At 38.2% G+C, this 21832-nt stretch overlaps 1 protein-coding gene and 1 long non-coding RNA gene across 10 annotated transcripts in view; one reads left to right on the top strand and one right to left on the bottom strand.

Annotated features, from left to right (window-relative positions):
* LOC112161386 overlaps window positions 1-21832 on the bottom strand; it is a 120930-nt gene that overhangs the window by 16258 nt on the left and 82840 nt on the right. For 2 of the 3 annotated variants that reach the window (XR_002921865.2, XR_002921869.2), the window contains 3 exons: window positions 12667-12889; window positions 10471-10541; window positions 2717-3347 (listed from right to left, as the gene is read on the bottom strand). This is a non-coding gene — a long non-coding RNA (uncharacterized LOC112161386). Of the gene's footprint in view, window positions 1-2716; window positions 3348-10470; window positions 10542-12666; window positions 12890-21832 lie in introns of those variants that run through there. The other variant, XR_004949201.1, reaches the window with a different exon arrangement.
* The window catches only part of pax2a (paired box 2a), a 37970-nt gene continuing 29040 nt past the window's right edge, over window positions 12903-21832 (top strand). For 4 of the 7 annotated variants that reach the window (XM_036215565.1, XM_036215566.1, XM_024296447.2 and 1 more), the window contains exons 1-7: window positions 12903-14040; window positions 15045-15210; window positions 15617-15637; window positions 16023-16220; window positions 19214-19299; window positions 19369-19488; window positions 21265-21309. In XM_036215565.1, coding sequence (XP_036071458.1) covers window positions 13998-14040; window positions 15045-15210; window positions 15617-15637; window positions 16023-16220; window positions 19214-19299; window positions 19369-19488; window positions 21265-21309 — 679 coding nt within the window. In that variant the 5' untranslated portion in view covers window positions 12903-13997. The remainder of the gene's footprint in view (window positions 14041-15044; window positions 15211-15616; window positions 15638-16022; window positions 16221-19213; window positions 19300-19368; window positions 19489-21264; window positions 21310-21832) is intronic. The other 3 variants (XM_024296452.2, XM_024296450.2, XM_024296454.2) reach the window with 2 other exon arrangements.

Genomic DNA, 21832 nt, shown 5'->3' with positions numbered 1-21832 from the left:
GCAGGATTATCCATAGAAAATCAGTTTGTTTTTTCAAAAAGTTTAAAAAACGACACTGTTAGGTATCTTAGCTGTTACTGACTAACATTTTTATTACTGGTGTCCAGCAAAAACTTTAAGTTTTCTACAACAAATGCTGAAATTGTAAAGAAAACTGTCAAACTCTTGAGTTACTGGTGCCATAAAGATTTATCCCTTTAATACCTGTTGTCTCAAATATGCGACAAACCAAATTATTGGTGTTTTTAACATAATCATCTGTATTTTTTTTGGATGATGGAGAACATAAATGAAAGGAAAATTAACCCTAAAATGCAATTTCTCAGTATTTTTTTCACAAGAGTAGATGTAAAAAATGTAGTTGGAAAAAACTTGGAGCTGTGCTAAAGGTGCTACAGTCAGTGGGCCACAAGCTAACTGCTCCGCTCTATTCCGACGCATGTTGCAGACGACTAGATCCATGTACGTCTTTGTTTTCCACATTCGAGCTGCCTCAAAACTCGTCTGAAAAGATCCAATATTGCTCACCACTTTTGTAGTACTGGTAATGGGTTTAAAGAGCTTTAAGTTGGCGGAAGAGAGTGTAATGGATAATGGGAAACGAGGGCGGGTTTACTCCACCACAAAAGTCCCGCCCACAACTCGGGCTCTGAACTACTGCCGCTCTGTAGAAACTATGTCCTAGAAAACATCACAGGTTTTTCTTGGTTTTTTTTGCCTTGTCCAGGTTGTTTGTTTTTCTACCTCTTGCATTGAAGCTTCAGTACATTTATTTATTTCTTGAAAAGTTTTCAGTGTAGAAAATAGTTTTGTTTTAATTCCAAATTCAATTCCATATCAGTTTCCTTTCCTTGAGACAAAGTGGATTTCAGGCTCGAGTTTGTCTGCGTTTCAGCTGCCAGGACACACAATGAATGAGGGAATATTGATGAACATAAACGATGAACCCCAGCTATTTTTCCCTGTTGAAGGTGGGGAGAGGAGCTCCATGGATCCCCACCACCACCACCACCCCTCCTGGGAACGCTGAGGCCCTCTCCATATTCAGAATATTCCCTGTGAAGTTCAGAAAGAGATATCAATCTCACTTTGAGGCTCTGGGCCGTCATTTGTTTGTGAGAGATTCGGAGCGCTGCACAGATGACTGTGCCAATTCTTCAAATCCCACTTACAGTAGGAGTTCACACAAACATGCACAACATGTTCTCCCAAACATCTGCCACTTTCCCCAGCTCTCCGGGTCCCTGGAATCAGTGTCTGCTGCAACGGAGGCAATCTGAAGCCTTGATTGAGGTAAAATGTTGAGGCTCTGTGGGCAGATGAATGAATGAAGTAATCACGGAGGAGGCGGCACGTGTTTTTATCTATTTTTAGAGACTTTTTTCTCTTATATCAGACAGAGAAATACATAAAATCAGCTTAATTTATTCTTTGGTGCAATATTTCCAAAATATGTCTCTTTTTTTATTTATTATTCCTGAACAAAATTGTTTCTCTATTTTCCTGTGACTCCCAGTTTATTCCACGTTATATTTTTGTCGTAAGTAATTAGGAAATTGTTAAGTTTGTGTTATTTATTTTTCAAGGCATTCATTCTTTTTTGCTCAAAACGTAGTGTCACTAAAGAGGAAAAACCCCAATTGCTCTGAAGCTTAAGCACATTTTTATCCAGTTTGTTGCTGAATTTATTGCAGAAATCTGGCTTCACATGGTCGCTGTCATGTGCTTCAGTACTGATGGATTACAGAAGGTGACAGATCTTTGCCTCCATCTAACCCGTTTTTGCAAAAAGTGCCAGTAAGGCTTCATGCACCGGATAAGACAAGCAGAGTTTAGCATGACCGACCAAATTCTCAGAACCAGAAATTGGTAATAACTAGTGAGCAGTCTACTCAGTCTGTGGGTGTGAGGATGGACTCAAACAGGCTGCAGACATCTCAGTTTTTGAGCTGTAACTTCTGACACCCTCCGAACATTATATATGTTTTTATTTATTTATCAATCCTAGAACACTTTCACTATAAAAAGTTACACCATCACTTTTGCCGGGTGATATTTACCCAATATAATATACCCAATAAAAAGTAAAAATAGATCAATATTACAAGACATGAGAATTTATGTCCAACTTTGGTATATGTAGCAAAATGGAAAATAAATCCTAAAAACATGCTTGAAAATTACTGAAAAATTGGGAATTTGAGAAATTACTAAATTACTAAATTACTAAACTATGTGTTCATTTAGTAGATTATTAGAATAATAAGATTGTCAAATCCTACCAAACTTTATTCAGGAACTTAATGTTCCTTTGCATAAATAAAAACACAAACAAAAACAATACCTTAAAACGGTAAACTCTGCTTTTTGGAACCTAAAATTGGACACATTAAGCGACGTCTCTAACAGACCAGGAAAAGGAAAAAAGAAATGTTCCATCACATCAGTTAAAAATATGGGATAAAATACTTTTTTTCCCATCTTAATCTAGTTTAAAATACAAAAAAAGATTAAGCTTTTTATAGCTTGTTTGCTAGTTTTTCAGATTTTAAGTGGACTTTTCATTAAAGACCCACTCTAATGAAGATTGTGTTTTTAAAATGTTTGGTATTTTTCTCATGATGGAAGACATATGTAAAGAAAATATTCATTTATTTTCATTTTTCATTTATTTTCATTTAATTTATGTTTTATTATTTATTTCATTGCTGTAAATCAGGAGCAGACAAAAACATGCAGTTAGAAAGACACAGTAGGCGAATTTCTTATGAGCTACTGCCGCTCTGCAGAAACTATGTCCCAGAAAATGACAATGAGTTGATGATTTTGCCTAAAAATATTATAATCATGATTTTTAAAAAAACCACTAGAAACACTTTGGAATAGATTTTCTTTTTCTCAAACATTACATTTGGGTCTGCCAATGATTAGACTAAGCTGCCAACAGAGAAGCCCAAAAAGCTAACTCTGAGTTATGACAGTGGCATCAATTACATAAATGGTGTCAATTATTAAGCCCTACCTCGTTTATATTATAAATGCAGAGGATTATTTATATACAATCTTATAATTCCTCAAACCTAGTCTTTATTTTCTCTTTGCCCTTCGTGAACATGCTGTTGTGTCAGGTGTCCGGCCTGGCTCTGGTTTGGTTTTAGCGGGGCAATGGGCCATGCAGTCCTTTCATACCCACCGTGGGACTGTGAGCAGAGGCTTTGCCCTCACATGTGTTCAGTTGGGCCTGCTTTACCAACACTATTGATTGCAGGTGATGTTCTGGACTCCGTCCAGCTGACCTCAAAGGGGAGTTAGATATATCATTGTCCGGACTGGAACCTCCGGAGACCCTGCAGAAGCAGCATGTGTTAAACACTCAGACTTTGTCCAGCGCATCTGTCAAAGCTTTGGTTGTTAACACAGAACTCATCCTGTTGATCGATTTCAAAAATTACAAGCGCAAAAAGATAAATATTCATGTTTCAATGACCGTCCGTACACCATCTATCCCTGAACTTCTTCACCTTTCCCTTTTGCCTGCTAATTAGAAATCTTAATATGCAATCATGTCAACGCTGGGCCTAATTTGTGCGCCGTGCCTCTTTGTTTCTTACACACCTCAGAGCAACTGATGGATATCCAATGAGACGCAGAGTCCTGCCAAAGGGAGCAGCTTTACAGCTTGTGACACATCACTGAGGCTGGGGGGGAAGTACGTCTTAAATTAATTAACATCGGACCTCTTGTAGCTGTTCACTTCTGTAAACAAACATTTTAATATGCGGTGATTAATTAAATCTGCCAAGCTCCTCTGCCCCTCCCATAGATCTTCCTTCACTCTTACTTTCCCCATCTTGTTAAAGAGTTTATTATGCGCTGCACGAGATTCACAACTTTATCTGCGAGCATCTTTCCTAGTCATGTTTTTTCTTTCCATATTCAACATGATATATTTCCAGGCACCCATTTGCATCCGGAATTCCCATTTCTTATGGATAGAAGCTGTAAGGAGCAAGTGTTACTTGGCACTTGTGAGGAATGGACCAATAAATTGTATCCTGCACCAGTTCTGCCCTTCTTAATAGCTTCTGGGTTCTGGCTGCAAGAGAACAAAAAGATACCAAAGCCTCTTGGGCTGCTTTGACCAGCTGCAATGAATAATGTGTGGTGTGACAGATAGTCACAAGTATGTGCTTGTGACAGCGAATATACTGCAGTCGTCTACAGACACACAGAGCGTGTGTCTTATGTATCAGAAGGAGAATACTTTATTAAAGTGTTTAAAGTTCTCCACTAATGAAAATCACGTTTTTGAGTTTAGTTAAATAAATCAAAAACATTAGCCTGTTGCTAAAATAGAGGCTAAACTCTAAATTAGCATAAAAAACAGTAGATAACAAATCAGTCAATAATGTTAGCATGTTGTTAAAATATTTGCTAAACTCCAAATTAGTATAAAAACCCCAGTAGATGACAAATTAGCCAAAAAAGCTAGCATATTGCTTAAATATTAGCTAAACTCGAAATTGCCCAAAATTCCTCAGTAAACTAAATTATTCAAAAACGTTAATGTGTTGCTAGAATAGAAGCTAAACTCTATATTAGCCTAAAAACCTAGTAAATAACAAATTAGTAAAAAATATTGTAGCATGTTGCTAAAATAGAAGCTAAATTAGCCTAAAATCCCCACTACATAACAAATTAGCTAAAAACGTTAGCCTGTTGCTAAAATAGAAGCCAGATTCAAAATTAGCATAAAAAACCAGTAGATAACAAATCAGCTAAAAACATTAGCATGTTATGAAAATATGAACTAAACTCCAAATTAGCATAAAAAACCTCAGTAGATGCTAAATTAGCCAAAAAGCTAGCATATTGCTCAAATATTAGCTAAACTCCAAAACAGCCTAAAATTCCTCAGTAAACTAAATTATTTAAAAACGTTAAGGTGTTGCTAGAATAGAAGTTAAATTAGCCCAAAATCCCCAGTAGATAAATAATTAGCTAACAATGTTAGCATGTTGCTAAAATAGAAGCCAGATTCAAAATTAGCAGAAAAAAAGTAAATAAAAATTCAGCTGAAAGCATTAGCATGTTGTGACAATATTTGCTAAACTACAAATTAACATAAAAACCCCAGTAGATGACAAATTAGCCAAAAAGGCTAGTATATCGCCTAAATATTAGCTAAACTCCAAAATGGCCCAAAATTCCTCAGTAAAATAAATTATTTAAAAACGTTAATGTGTTGCTAGAATAGAAGCTAAACTCTATATTAGCCTGAAAGCCCCAGTAGATGACAAATTAGTAAAAAATATTTTAGCATGTTGCTAAAATAGAAGCTAAATTAGCCTAAAATCCCCAGTAGATAACAAATTAGCTAAAAACGATAGCCTGTTGCTAAAATAGAAGCCAGATTCAAAATTAGCATAAAAAACCAGTAGATAACAAATCAGCTAAAAACATTAGTATGTAGTGAAAATATGAACTAAACTCCAAATTAGCATAAATAACCTCAGTAGATGCTAAATTAGCCAAAAAGCTAGCATATTGCTTAAATATTAGCTAAACTCCAAAACAGCCTAAAATTCCTCAGTAAACTAAATGATTTAAAAACATTAAGGTGTTGCTAGAATAGAAGCTAAATTAGCCCAAAATCCCCAGTAGATAACAAATTAGCTAAAAAATATTAGCCTGTTGCTAAAATAGAAGCCAGATTCAAAATTAGCAGAAAAAAAAGTAAATAAAAAATCAGCTGAAAGCATTAGCATGTTGTGACAATATTTGCTAAACTACAAATTAGCATAAAAACCTCAGTAAATGCGAAATCAGTCAAAAAGCTTGCATATTGCTTAAATACTAGCTAAACTCAAAATAACCTAAAATTCTTCAGTAAACTAAATTATTCAAAAACGTTAATGTGTTGCTAAAATAGAAGCTAAACTCTAAATTAGCCTGAAACTCCAGTAGATAAGAAATTAGTCAAAAATCTTTGAGCATGTTGGTATAATATTAGGTAAACTCCAAATGTTTTAAATTTTACTATAAAAGATTTAAACATTGCCCATTAATAAATTTAAAGACCTCCTAATGAAAATCATGTTTTTTGGAGTTTTTAAACATATAAGTGTGGCATTTTTATTATGAAAGAAAACAAATGTAATTTTGACCGCAGTTGTAAAGGATTGTAAATCAATGAAAGACCATTTTGATGTTTGCTTTCATTAGATTTTGCAACAGACTGAATTTATTGGTCACAGCAACCTCAATAAATATTGGATATTTAGCTTCGAAAATGCTCGCCATTTTTGTTATAACTAAAATATAACGTTGGGGTTGTGGTTTTAAGCTAGAGTGTGTAAACAGATGGATGATGGGAAACGTAGTGGGCTTACTTTGCGTCAACAGTTCGCCACATCTCAGATATATATTTCTAATGAAAATACTCTAGTAAAAAGATTATCATTGTAGTACTTTAAATTGAGGGGCTTCAATTATAGGAATTTCTGTCTCCAAAACAAACAAAAAAAAAACGCATTGATTTAACGGTGTCTGAAAGCAAACTACATTTGAATACAACTGTGCCAAATAACTATGGATTAAGACTTATTTTCCAAGATTTCCAAGTCTTGATAAATAATTCAGATGCTTCTTAAATCCCTCAAATTGACTGCAGGACCGTTTTGCATTCATCACATCTTAAAAAATAATAATAAGAAGAAGAATATGGCGCGAGTTTATGGAAATCCACATCAGCGGGGAATGGATGCAGACTCAAGGGGCATCACTGCACAGGTAAGCTGCTTTTGGAGGGTTCATGTAAATCCTTAAGTCCAAAAGTCAATTACTGGGGCATCTCAAGCGTGTGTTACTGAAAGACTCTGATGTTTTATTGAAGAGAGGCTTTAATTCATCGGGGCTTCTCGGCTCCCTTTCATGGAGAGGGAGAGCGTGGTACCTCCTTTAGATGGCCAGTGTCATATATCACACGCACACATAGAAAGAAAGGCAGAGAGAAGGAGAACACACACTAATGCCCAAAAACAACTCTCAGGTGGTCCGCTTCACTCCAGTGACCAGACCATTACCTCTCTCTTACACACACTCTCTCAGTAACCAAAATACTTAGATATCTCGACAAATATTTTTGTTGACACTTGTTTGTCATGATTGAAATGCTTTGTATCTGCTGATCACTGTGTATCCCCACAGGAAAATGAATAAACAAATGCGGGCTGACGCAGAGCGAGGGCGCCGCCTGCTACTTCTGTCTCCGCAGCTGGAATGGCGGCACATGGCGGCATTGCCCAGAGTGAGGCAGGCAGACAGCTTATTTTTCCACCGTGATTAGCCAAACTGTGCCGCTCATATACAAATGGAAATGGGATGTGCATGGGTGTTCCCCTTTTCTCCCTCTCTCCCATCTGTCAAGACAATAGATCTGAATCTTTAATCCATGAGCAGCCATTGAATACAGGGAAATTACAAATTACAGATGTTTTACTGGGCTCTTCTTTTTGTCTCCTCCTCCTCGTTGGATCGCTGCGTTTCGTCTCTCTTTCTGGGCCTTTGAGCCCCGCGACGCTCTTATACGCCGCCACTGAAAACAAGCGTGTGGGGCTGAAGAAGAGAAAGGCAGACATCTCGCACACTCATTTCATGCCATCGTGGTACCATATGACAATGTCATCATTTGGTAATTAAACCCTTGCTGGCTTTAAATATGAAAAGCTGGCAAGAGTTGATGATGATGACACTGGCTGTCGCTCTGTCCAGATTTCCAACAAACAATCCAGACGCAGCAGGCAGGAAACATATTGTTTCATTCTGCTTTTAGTTAAGCCGACACAACAAAAGAGACAAAAAATGTTGCTGTTAAAGTCCAACTCCTATCATCTTTTGAGCCATTTTTAAGCATTTTTTTTATCTTTTTAGCCAATTTTTTTTTTTTTTAAAAGTGTCATTTTCTAGGATATAGTATCTGCAGAGTGGCAGGAATTTATCAGAAATTTACCTCTAAGTTGTGGGCGGGACTGTTGGCGGAGTAAGCCTCCACTGATGTCCCATCATCCCTTTGTTTACACCAGGGGTGCCCAATCTAAATGGGATCCCAGTCTGTGGGCCAAATACAATATTTTATTGTATGTCATGAAATAAAAAGAGAAAATAAAGAATATTATTTAATGTATTTATTTATTCTGTATTCATTAAGGTAACACACATAATAAGTAAGTAACATTTTTCTTTGTAACCATTAACAGTAAGGAGTTACTGGTCATTTTTCACTGAAAAACAAGAGAAAGATAAAACAAACTTTCCTCCAATGAAAACAGCAAACTGGGATCCTAATGAGAGACGTGGAGCTGCTCTTTGACTACAGCTGGGTATCGATTATAACTTCCAAAAACGATTCGATTTGATTCACAATTTTTTTTATACTTTCGATTCTTTAATTCAATTCAATTTTTAGTAAACATATTTATACACATTTGTTTAGAAATATATGAATAATCTACTATATATGTATTGATATCATATATATATATACATATTTATTATTATTAAAAAGTATTAGTGAAATAATGAGATTGTTAATATAATACAGTGTTACATGGTTTCTCAAAAGGAGAAATTCTTACTAAAGTGTTCAAATCAGTAACATTGTAAACATTGTTCTGCTTCTCCTGGAGGGCGTTTCAGTTTGGCCACTAGGTGGCGATCGCGCTATAGCATTACACCTTATTCCAGAAGAAGACCGTATGAGGAAAAAAAGATACTTATAGTTACTTTAAAAAATATTTCCTTAAAAGATTTTGAAAAATTCATGCCTGTTAGATACTTCAGCGAAGAGAGTCTCAACAACCTGGGGGCTCGTCCGGGATAAAGTTGTTCATTTAGTCAGTACTGTATATTTAGGTTGACCAAGCGTTACCATTAGCTGTCCTATGGGAAACCCATTAAAAGTTAGCATCAAGCTAGCAGACTTTAGCTTTACGTGCTAAATCGATCTATATTTTAATGAAATGATTATTGATTATTAATCAATTCAAATCAATTAATCGGTTTTATCAACCCAGCCCTACTTTTGACTTTATCCGTTTGACGTTGTCGCTCCATCTTGGCTAGCTAAAAAAGGCCACTAAAAACATTGGAAGTGACCATAATGGCTTACAATAAAAACTCACTTGAGTTTTGTTTCCCCCATAGCTGGAGGCAAAGAAATTGCTAAAAGCGCCACCCGGAGGTCAAAAGTATGTTACAGTCGTTGAGTTTTGGAGCATCATAGAGAATAAATAGGAATTTAACCCACTTTGGGCAGCCATGGTTTACACTCCTGCTAGCTTACAGCCCCAACAAGGATTTGAGTAAAGAAATACTCAAGAAATGCTACAAAAACTTAAAAAAAACAGAATTTTTATACTTCAAAAATGGATGTAAAGCTGCAGTATTTTCATTTAATTTATTTGAATGTATCAAAAGATGAGCTCCGACTGGTGCAGGGTTACGGTGGAGCGAGGAAAGGGAGAAGCAGAGGGTGAAGGAAGAGGGTGTGTTCAGTAAGTGGGGCAGAACTTTGAAATAAATACGACCGAGCTTCCCTGACAGAGGGTGGGGGTGCAGGTGAGAACACCGAAGGAGACAGGAAAAAAGGGGGACTTAACGTCAACCTCACCCCTTCACCGCCACACTCCCATCCTTGGAAATTACGGACATAGATACTGTTGACCAGTCTAATGGACTGGGCATTAAGATCCCTTCTCCCCCCACTGGCAAAAATCCCCCCCTCTCCCTCAATTTGAAATCTGCCTCTCCTGCAGAGTCCGGTCATAACCCGTGTACGCGGCGTGTCACTCTGGGAAGAGCTAAGGCTCCATTACTGGCGGCCCACACAGCTTTATGGCCATTTAAGATTCTCCATTTGGTTCCTCCCATTTGGATGCTCCTGTAGAACTCCAGCGTGGCACATTAACAGAAAACTTAAAAAAAAAAAAACACTTATCAAGATCATTAATGTCAGTATTAGTGGTGGGAGTGGATGCTTAATACGCAAAGAAATAACTAAAAAGGCAATAATAGCGAGGAGATGATTTTATGATCACATTTTTAATGAAAATCTTACATTTTTGTATATTTTAAGTGCATTTTCTTGTGAAAATCCCCAAAAAGTAACCTTTTCCGTTCAATAGCATTTTGAGTAACTCATCACTTCAGGCTGAGAATAAAGCGTTCCACAATATCCATTATAGTCTTTGGTCCACTGGCAGTCTTTATGGGCCTTTTTTGAACTTCAAGCACTGTAAAGAGTCTTATAATACAAAATGTTTGTTAAATAGCCGATAGAGAAGCTATAATCTTTTAATGTTTGATTTTATGGCTTTACCACGCTCTGCCGTTCTTGTGGATATTGTAATATTGCATTTTTACTGGTTATTCATCTGTTAATGTTCCAGTTGCTAAGTTTTATAATCTCACCTTATACGTTTTCTCTGGATCTGCTTCCACCGCTCACAGAAAGTTTCCAGTGGGAAGTTTGTCGAACAAATCTGTTAGTTTGGAAAAAATAATAATAATAGTTCATATTTGTGGAGCCTTGAAGGATAATGACAAGTGATTGATGATTTGATTGATAGGTTTTTCATGCTTTTGCAAAAACATCTGCACAAATATTTCATATTTTTAAGACTTAATCAACTGAAAAATGTTTTTTAAGGTTCTGATTTTGCAGAAATAATATGTCTGGTATTTTAAGGAGGTAAAAATAGTCAAATATTTCCATCATGTGGTGACAAAAAGACTGACATTTGTGTGCAAACTGCCCTCCTTCACGTTAAGTAATTGTTCCAAAGTTTTACAGTTCTTCCTAATTCGACACCTGCATCGCCCCTTGTTCTTTGATTTCTGTTTTTCTCGCTCCTTTATCAGATCGTAGCTCAGTGGAGCAGGGTTGCTTCCTCTTTTTGTTGTCGCCTAAACCGTTTAGTTTTGGATGATCGGTCAAAGATTCTGACAACCAGCGGGGAGAAGCGCGACGCCCAGCCGGGGAGGGAGCGCAGGAGGCCGGACAGATCTATTGAGCTGCATCGGGGAGACGCACCATTAGACAGGGGAGAGCCATGCCTCACAGCGCCGCTCGATCAGGTAAGGATTTCTCCCTCGGTCTCAGACTGATGTCAGCATTTGTTTGCAGGTATGTGCGGGGAAACACTCTGAGGGTTTCATCTCATCTGGATTATAATTTCCTTTCATATTTTTAAATAAAAAAGTGCGTTTTCTTTGAATTAATAATTGTATTATATTATATTTTTTAAGGTAAGAGTCTCATTATTATTATATTATTATTATTATGGCTAAAAGTTACATAAACATCTTGTTCACGTCTCCATTTTTGGGGTTAAGATGGGAAGATCAATGGAAAGCCCTTGTAATGATCTAATTAATTATGGCAAAATTAAAAGCAAGTACAAAATCAATCTGTGATCGTGTCGAGAATAGAGTCAAATTGATATCCATCTGCTCCCGTTATAAAGCGCATGAATGGGCAATCTAAGGACGCAGCTGATATCGTGCAGTGTGGCAGAGCCTTCCCATATGGCTCTGGGTGTCAGGAGACTCCAAATCATTCTGGGATGTTGCGAGGAACTCTTGAGATGATGCAGATTATTTTTAAACGAATACATTAAAAAAATAAATGCAAGAGGGATCGATTTTTTTACTTTGTTTTTTTCCAAAATGCGATATTCTGCAGGTTTTCTTTGTTTACGCAAACGTGGAAATAGAAATGTAACGTCATTTTTGATTTATATCCCTAGGTTGATTATTTGAAAAACTTATTTTGAACAAATATTTTTGAAATTTAAGTGTTAAATACAAGTTTTCTCATTTTTACGCACCAAAATTAACTTTTGACAATCCGAGCATTATCGATTATTGCTGCCTTAAAGACCAAATGCTTTAAAAAAATAATAATTTTAGTTTATAATAACAATAAATCATCACTTTCAATTCTTTATTACCACTATATAGCCACTTTACAGCCATTTTTTTCATTATTTTACCAATGTTTCCCTGTGCGTAATTTTTACTTTTTCTGAAAAGGAAAAAAAAATGAAGTTTTAATGCAGTTTTCAAAGCCTTATCAAAACAGAAAAAAAGAGCAGGCCCTTCAGTTGTCAAGCTTTTTTCAAAGGGCCAAAGTCAGGACTAACAGCTTCTTAATCATCGCGCTGTTTGTTTTGCTGTAGTGCCGTGACACGGGGACGTCATTGCAGCAGCGCGCGGAGGTACGGGGGGCAAATGCGGGTGTTGTGGGCGAAATAGCAGCAGCTTTAGGGCAAAAGTGCACCGATGTGTGAAATTACAGCCCACGGTGCTACATATTGTACCAGAAGCTCCTTCCCCCCCTTAAAAAAAACGCACAGAAACAAGAGGAATCGTCCTCAAACTTGTCCAGAGGGTATCTGGACGCACGAAGGACCATGGGAAGTCCACAAAACCCCTAAATAAAAGCTAGAAATTGAATTATTTTGTGTTTTTTTAATTCACGATACAATAATTCCAAAAATCAGTTTTTAAAATATTAATTTCTGAGACTTTTAAGTTTTAAATTGTATTTATTTTACTTTCTAAATAGAAAAGTAAATGAACTGCTTGTAATTCACAATATCTTACCATCAACCTTTGACCCGGCCGGCCTCAGCTGCATCCACCCGTACAGTGGCGGCCTGCGCGCCTGCAGCCCGCCTGCGCGCATGGACGCAGGGGCCTGGAAGCTGCTGCCGGAGCGCCATCTACAGAGCGCAGCTGCAAACGGTAAGTGAGGATGATGCTGGTGATGATGGGGATGATAATGGTCCGCTGACTGACTCTCCTTGTGGAGGATGTGAGCTCAAACCTGGAGAAACGCGGATAAATCAGAGCGCGAAAAAAAAAAATCAACAAAAACTGATTTTTATGTTTATTTTTATGGATTATTGTGGCAGGTTTTGATCTCCAAACCTCAAAAACGTTTAATCTGAAATAAAATGTTAAAAGTTAAGAGTCCAGTCTTCTAATGTATGATCATCTCTCCTTTATGTTTCAGGCTGTGCAGCTGAAATCCTCCACATTTGCCCCCCAGTTGGTGTAAACATCTGAATGAGTAGCGACGCTTTAAACAACATAACCCTGCCAGTGTTTTTAGCTCTCCTCCAGCCTCCTGGCTTTAATTTCCTTGATTCTTCACCCCAAAGTCTCATCATTTCCCATTCCGTCTCCCTCCCCTCCCTGCGCTGTCGGATGCAGGGACCTCCTCATTTGAGCTGCAGGTTTTTACGTGGGCGAATCACAAAGTGTAGGAATCTATTGCCTTTGTCTGACAAGTCATCCATCTCTATGCAAGAAGGGGATGGAGGTAGAAGGGGTGGCGGGGGTGGTGGGGGGTAGTTGATCGGCGGGACTGCAGCTTTTAGAAACAGACACACGAGGAGAGGGCTTTCATTCTCAGCCCAAAGCTCCGCTCAGGCACAGCCCATTCCGGAGGAGAGGGGGACGCGCCGCTCCGTACACGCCGCCGTGTCCATGTTGTTGTCATCTCCGCCCCTGAATCTGATTAAACCAAGGAAAGGGATTTTTTTTCTCAATTTCTTTTCCAGTGGAGACGCGCAGCAACTCTTTCTGTTTTCCCCTATGATGTCCTAAAAGGCAAACAGTGACTCGGTTTGAGCCAAATGTTGCTGCGGCTGGTGCGCTCTGCACGCGCGCGGGTCACGCTCTGCACCTGACAGACAGACTCTTCTTCCGCAGACTTGTAAGTTGACAGGAGGGAGAACTTAAAGCATCGACCCCCGAGAAGTTGTTGGCCGGTGCAGTCCGCAGGAGTCTGCCCACCTCCCTCACGGACTGTTCTTGTACCAAAAACAAGAAGCTTGTTGCTGCTTTTATTTTTTCTCACACCTTTAAAGCTGCATCACCGAGGCGAAACGGCGACCTCAGTCGATTACCTTTCTTTCCTTTGCTATCCCATGGATATTCACTGCAAAGCAGACCCCTTCTCGGCGATGCACCGTGAGTATGCTGGATTAGTTTAGAAAAAAAACGCGTCCATAGTTACCGCGCCGCGCGGGCATCCAACAGCTTTAATTTTACTGAAAAAGTAGCTAAAACAGCAAAACTAAAATTTGTTTTGTTTTAATATATTTTATTGAACATTTTCGTAATCACAAATATTTTAACTGTTATGTTTGTCTCATTAAAGTGGCTTTAAATCAACAATTTCACCAGATTTATCTGTGCGTAAAAACGAAACAAATCTCGCTAAATTCATTACATAAATTTTAAACTGAAAAAGTTATTACAAAAATAAAAACAAGATGTCTACATTCTAAAAAAAATATTTATTTGCACACTAGATATATTTTTAGTTTAATTTCTATTTTGACTCAAATATTTTTTTAAAAAGTTAACAGTTTTTGCCACATCTTCTCCAAAATACACCAACGGCTCAATTTGAATACAAAGCTTTTATTACCCGAGCAAGGGGGTCTTACAGGAAGCGAGGGCGCACGTTGTGTGTAAATTAATGTAAACGGCATAATGGAGTCCGACTGTAACTGGAAATAGAAACAAAAGCAGAAAGTTGTTGTGCGTTTTTACGCATCTGCTTCATGTTTTCCCTCCATATGATATGCGTAAAGAAGACCCGCGCTGTACCTAAATTATTTATCCGCCCTCATTCGCACAATCCGCGTTTGTAATATGAGTTATCAAAGCTTATTTTAATTATTTACAATAATTGTTGCGAGGAAAATTAAACAGGTGGAAACCTAATAGTTGCGACATGTGTTAGGCTGCAGGGAGGAGATGCTCCCGGAAAATGTTGCCTAAGCAGGACAATAAAGAGAAGTCATAATTAATGTATTTTTTCTTTATTATTATTTAAAAAATGTTTAGTTTTTGTAAATGTGGTAACATAAAATGTTTGTGCGCATGGGCAGAAATGTAAGGCTGTGTCGTTCCTCTGCAGGTATGTAATGTTATATCTCCCGGTGTTGCTGTTGTATCCCACGCAGGGCACGGCGGTGTGAACCAGCTCGGCGGGGTGTTTGTGAACGGCAGGCCCCTCCCGGACGTGGTGAGGCAGCGGATCGTGGAGCTTGCCCACCAGGGCGTCCGGCCCTGCGACATCTCCAGACAGCTACGGGTCAGTCACGGCTGTGTCAGCAAAATCCTCGGCAGGTAAAAGGGGGGATTCACTTCCAACACGGCCCTATGTGTGTGTCAAACATCAATCTTCTGCAGCTGCTGTACTTCTGTGCTCGATTTCAACCTCAGCCATCGCATATTTAGGAAGGATTTCTTTTCTTTTCTTCTCTTATATTAATATTATTATTATTTTGTCAGCAATTTTACGCACGACTTTTACGCAGCAGTTTTCCATCCATCCCTTGCAGCTTCGCTTAATCAGAATTAAATAAAAAATTGACACATACTTTTTAAAATCTAAATTAAAATAAGACATTAAAAATAAGAAAGCAGAACAGTTGGGGGGGAAATGTTTTTAATTTTTCATTAAAAAATATTCTAAATTTTTCCTTTAGAGCCCAAATGTTGTGAGATAATATTCTGGCATATTTTTTTCCAGCTATCAGAAGGCATTTCAGAGGTATTTCATTTCACACACACTGAATGTTTGTCACTAACATTTATATAAAATCTCACGGTGGCATGTAGAACATGGAGATGAGGTGTAAAACTGTGCTCTTCCGCTCAGTGTGTCCTTTGTTCTATATATATCTCATGTTTGGATTTGAATTAGGGTGCATTGCATCTCCCTAAAATTCCGTTTTGTTTCGCCTTCCAGCTGACACTCACAGAACAGTTCATAGATACACGCCGCCATCGCATTTGTTGGTAATGCTCGGTGGTTAAGTGTGCGCCCGGGCGGTGGATGTTCTCGGCGCAGCGTCCTCACTAATGATCACAGGGCTGCTTTGATTGCTGAGTGAAGGAGGGATCCCTTCAGGAACGCTGTCTCTGTCCCCGTGCAGGTACTATGAAACCGGCAGTATTAAACCCGGGGTCATCGGGGGCTCCAAACCAAAGGTTGCGACTCCAAAAGTGGTGGATAAAATAGCAGAGTACAAGCGCCAAAACCCCACTATGTTCGCCTGGGAGATAAGGGACCGGCTATTGGCTGAAGGCGTCTGCGACAATGACACAGTTCCAAGCGTTTCATCCATCAACAGGTACGTGGAAATGTCTGCTTTTGTTGTGTGCCAAATTGCGCCAAAAGTGTGGAAAAATCCCCAATTCCTGAGCTTTTTTTTTTTTTTTTTATAAAGAAACATATAAAAAAAACATGGAGCGTAAACCGAATCTAAAATAGTTGATTTTCTCTCATGAGGCGCGCCTCCAGCTCCAGCAGAGCCTCTCGGAGGGTGGTCTGCCGTGCGCAATTCAATCCGCGGCGCGGCCCTCCGAGGCTGGAGCCACGAGCAGCCACATCTGTCTCGATAAAAACCGATCGATACCGCGTAACCAGATCCAGAAGCAAAAGGAAATACCCAACAAAGTCCTTCGATCCGCAGACCACACTGGGACGCGGAGGCGAGGCGTCTTTATTGCCAATTGTGGTGTTTTCCAACACGGAGGTGTCACGTGCCGCGTGCGCATTTCAAGAAATTACTATTATTATTGAGTTTTTGTCTTTAGTTTGAGCCTTTTGCATTTATTACAAGAATTCAGACACACACCTTCACCTTTCCCCATGAATGGAGGCAGCAGAGGACAGTGGGGAGGGAGGGGGGGTTTAAAAAAATCGTCCTGGTTGTGCCTTGCAGTGATGAACTTTGGTTAGGAGGCACTGTTCCAGAGAGCTGGTCATCAGCATTATATTTTAATGAGCTGCAGAGAGTCTCATAACACTCTAGTGAAATGCTAAAACCAGGAGGAGAGGGGGGGGGGGGACTTCAGCATTTAATCATGATACTAATTATTTGTTTTTATACTAATATTAATAGAAATAAAGTCAGTATGAATGGAAATAAAAGTGAAACTTTAAAATGTGGAATTTTGAAAAGTTAAGTATAAAATGTTAATATTTTATTTTTATTTTATGTGTTAATTAGGGAAATATTGTAACATTTTTGCTAGTTATAAACAAAAATCCCTTTAAAATAAATGTATTTATTTTGGCTCAATTGATGCACATTCATTTATTTTCTTAAAGCGTCACAATCTTTCTCTTATCACCCTCCAAAGTGTGTTTTTATATCAATTTTTTAATTAAAAAACAGATTCAATGTGTTTTTATTGTTGTTTCTGCCAAAAATAATGTTAGAGATAAATGTATTTATTGTGTTAAATAATTAGAATCAAACTTTGAATTGATGCACTTCTATTTATTTTCCTAAAGCGTCACAATCTTTCTCTTATCACCCTCCAAAGTGTGTTTTTATATCAATTTTATGCATAAAAACAGATTTAATATGTTGTTAATGTTGTTTCTGCCAAAATAATGTTAGAAAAGGAGGACAGGAAGTCCTGAACAAACTTAACAGTTTGTCTTTAAATACATTTATGAATTATTAAATATTACACAGAGGGTTGCACCTCGTTTTGTTGTTGCAGAATTCCCCCCCTCCCCTCCTGGTTTAAAGCTATACCCACGAGGCGCTTTCAATTATATTGATCAGCATTTTCATAATTCTTTAGGTATGTAAATATCTTCACAAGAGCCAAAGTCGTTAACTCACCCATCCAGATTGCTTATTCAATACCAACAACAGGCTCCGAGCGACATCCTTGACTTTACGAGTCTCCCTCGAGTCATGAGGTCAGATAACAGTAGTGGGGAGACGCTAAAGAAAAAAAGAAATTCAAATAAAATATTGATGTTTGTCTCCAAGTTGCCCTGCCTGAAGCGCAGAGTAAAGAGGACCCGTGAAATAGTGAGGAGAACAAAAAGAGTCTGATGTGCATTTTTCCCCCCCGAGGAGGTGAAGCCAACAGCCGCCTGACTCCCAACTGATAGCTTGTTCCCGATGCTCACGTCGATGCCGGTCGCCTCATCTGCAGTCTGTAAAAGTCAGTTCTTGTCACGCCCCTTGAGTAAAAGGGCTCGGTGTAGGACACATGTCAGCTTACAGTGTTAATCAATGATCTCATGTTCTGTCAATCTACAGATCACCATCGTCAGGCCTTCATATACGCCAATCATAGCTTTAAAACAGAAAATTATATTTAGTTTATTTATTAGGATTTTCTAAGTTCTGTTTTCTGTGGTATTATTATTTTAATAATGACTCCTGGATGTTTCATATTTTTCTAATTACTCTTTGTTCTTAGAACACCTTTGCTATAAATTGCTTTATAATTTTTACCTGATATAATATACCCAATAAAAAGTATTTGTCATATAAAATATGATAAGTTGTTTTATTTTATAAAATAGAAAATATAAACACAGAAAGATCCTAAAAACATGCTTGAAAATGGCAGAAAAATTAGGAATTTGAGAACAAAAAAATTCCTAAAATAATAATAATAATAATGATACCGGAATCTTGATCTTTGGTACATGTATTGAAAATATTGAAATACTTTTGCTCCGGTGAAAATCATCGAGGGTTAAGAAGCAAAAAGAGAGAAAAAAAAAGTGCAGCGCCTTATAAAAACAGAGAGGAAACGGAAAGAAAAAAAGAGTTTTCACTGTGAATACAGTAGCACAGCGGACAGTGAAGAGAAAAAGGAGAAATAAAAGATTGGCTCAGAGAGAGATGGAGGGAGAAGGAGCAGAAGAGAGAGATTATTAGAGTTGGCCAGGTAGAGCCAGTGAAGCCGATCATTGAGGTGAATTGATGTGATTTCATGCTTTGTTTGCAAGATCATTCAGACCAAAGTGCAATGAAGACTTTCCCACCACATCACATCTTACTGGCATGGAGACTTTATCATATTTCTAACCCCAGAATCCAGCTAGATTGAATCCCCAATCTCATGGGGAACCCCCCATTCAGCAGCGGAGAGATTGCCCTTAAAGCCCAGAGATTGGCTATTTGTGAGCGGGTGCCCGAGTGCGAGGATACAAGTGCCCAAACGATGGAGCACTTGTACATGCACAGGCGTAAGTGGACGTGACGTGCCACGCTTAAGCGTCAAGGGTTGGCTGGTTTGGTTTGTAATCTCGACGCTCTGGGAGCAGTATTGATTGATCCTTGTCTGTTGTTCACTTTATCAGGATTATCCGCACCAAAGTCCAGCAGCAATTCCACCCGTCTCCTGATGGATCCGTCACGCCGCTCTCCACGCCCGGCCATACCATAGGTGAGCTCAAACGAGGATGCAGTCAAATGAGAGCGCCAAAAATTAACCTTTTTTTTTTACTCCCATCAGTGCCCAGCACCGCCTCCCCTCCAGTGACCAGTGCCTCCAACGATCCCGTTGGATCCTACTCCATCAACGGCATTCTGGGTATCCCCCGCTCCAACGGCGAGAAGAGGAAACGAGACGATGGTAAGACACAAATCCGTCCTGTTAACTCTCCTCATCGCTCCTTTTCTACTTTTTTTTCCAAAGAAGTTGACAGCCGAGAGTGTTTGTGTGTGTTGTCTCCTGTGACTTGTTATGTTGTGTATCAGTTGAAAAAGTGCGTTACCAAACAGATACTCCAGGAGAGCTGCATCTCTATTTGATGCCCAGATCTATTCTTGATATCTTATATAGCTGTCATGCAACTCTAATCCCCATAAGCCATAAGCTCACCAAAAAACTCTTCTGTATAGGTCAATCTGGAGACATGTGGTTAACAAGACACTTTAGAATCAGCATTGGATCAAAATGAAGTTATTTACTTATTTGAAATGCTTCATTTCATGTAATCAGGTCATAAGAAACATCCAGAAACCCGTCAGATATTGGATAACTTGACGACAAAAAGTAGAATGTTTGAAAAAGAGGTTGGTGGAAACGAACTTATATAATCCCACCCTGGCTCGACCGTACCATTTCATCAGGGGTCCCCAAACTACGGCCTAAGGCTGGATCCGGGCTTCTTCCCCCAAAACGGTTTTGACTAAATTAGATATTTTTTTAGTTTTTAAGGCTAATTTGGCCTATAGCTAATATTTCAGCTACATGCTAGCTGTTTTGGCTAATTTAGCCTTTTTGTTTGAGTTTTTTACGCTAATTTGGCCTTTAGCTAATATTTCAGCTACATGCTAGCTGTTTTGGCTAATTTAGGCTTTTTTTCGTTTTTTTAGGCTAATTTGGAGTTTAGCTAATATTTCAGCTACATACTAGCTGTTTTTTCTAAATTAGAATCTTGTGAGGGTTTTTTTTTGGCTAATTTTTACTAATATTTTAGCTAAGTTATCAACTTCAGTATTTTTTTCTTTCAATTTAAGGATTTTCAGCTATTAATGTATTGCAGATAATACTATATATCTAGTTAAAATGTTTTAGTATTGTTTGTTTTTCTGTGAAGATTACAAAAATGAATTATTTTAAATTTGGCTATGTGTGGCTTTCTGGTAAACCGTAAATGTTTTACGTTTAGGCTGTGATTTTTATAGTTTTCTGATACCCTTCAAACTGACCCCAGCCCCCTAATCGCAGAAGAAAATAATTACGCGGCCCTCACAAGAAAAAGTTTGGGGATCCCTGCTTTACATGAATGATCAAGGACTTGTGATCAAATATTCATTCCCTACGATCATAGATTCAGGTATCCTTAAGTAACAATTGATCATATGGTTATAATTAAACTAGAACAAAGCAAATGCAGAATAGTTTTCAGTGATGTAACTCAATTTCAAACATCTAAAGTATTTTTTTCCGTTGGACTTGTCTTCAATTCATAAATCAAAGAAAAATAATTTACATTAATCAGTACAAAAAAAAATCGAATGAGATTTTATTCGTAGTTTTGCACTAACCTGAAAGGAAAAACGTAAAGGGGTTTTCACAGCAAATAGCACCACATACAGTCAAAGATTATGCTATCCGGTCCAAACCTGAATGTCTCATTCCAAGGCAGAGCAGAAACTGGACACACGCTGCCCAAGGGCTAATAGATTATCGGTTGTGCAAACAATTGGCTTTTTAATGCCTATGAATTAACATGTCCCTAGTGGAGGCCTGAACAGGTGTAGAAACAGACCGGTTGAGGAAGGAGCCCTGTGTGTTTGTGTGTGAGTGTGTGCACATGATGGGATGTCATGGTTGAATATGATCTCAAAGAGCACTCATCAAAACAAGCCACTTCCTTCTTTTATGTTTCTGTCTCTTTAGTTCTCTGGAGTGGCAACCACTTGGATGGAAGGAAAATAGGACATTGTAAGTTGAAAGCTGTAGACAACCTTTTCTTTTTGCTTTGGTCAATCGGACTACAACTACTTTCATTTGCTGTTTTATTTATTTTTTTGCTCTTACACAATAAAACGCACACAAAAAAATTAAATTAAAATGACCAATTATTTTTTTCATGAAATCAATTTGCAGATTCGATTAGATATAGATTTAATTGAATAATAGAAAAAGAGTTAAAGGGTAACCAAACCCTAAATCAACTTTTATTTGGCTTTTGACCTCTTAAAATGGGGCGTTAACCCCTTAAAACCTGAGCTCTAGTGTTTATGTTCTTTGATTTACCATATTTTTTTAATTGTTAATACGATCAACGTAATTCCAGTAGATTTTGAAGGAGAAAAGCGGCTCTCGCCGCTTTTCTCCTTCAAAATCTACTGGAATTACATTGATCGTGTTTACGGTTGAAAAGTTACAGTAAGTTAAAGATTTTGTGTTTGCGCGTCACCGACGACGCTTCAGGTGTTAAAGGGTTAAAAGTGCTGTCTGTTGG

This window comes from Oryzias melastigma, linkage group LG15, assembly GCF_002922805.2.
Source record: "Oryzias melastigma strain HK-1 linkage group LG15, ASM292280v2, whole genome shotgun sequence".
Classification (NCBI taxonomy): domain Eukaryota; kingdom Metazoa; phylum Chordata; class Actinopteri; order Beloniformes; family Adrianichthyidae; genus Oryzias; species Oryzias melastigma.
This window is presented reverse-complemented; position numbering and strand designations above follow the sequence as displayed.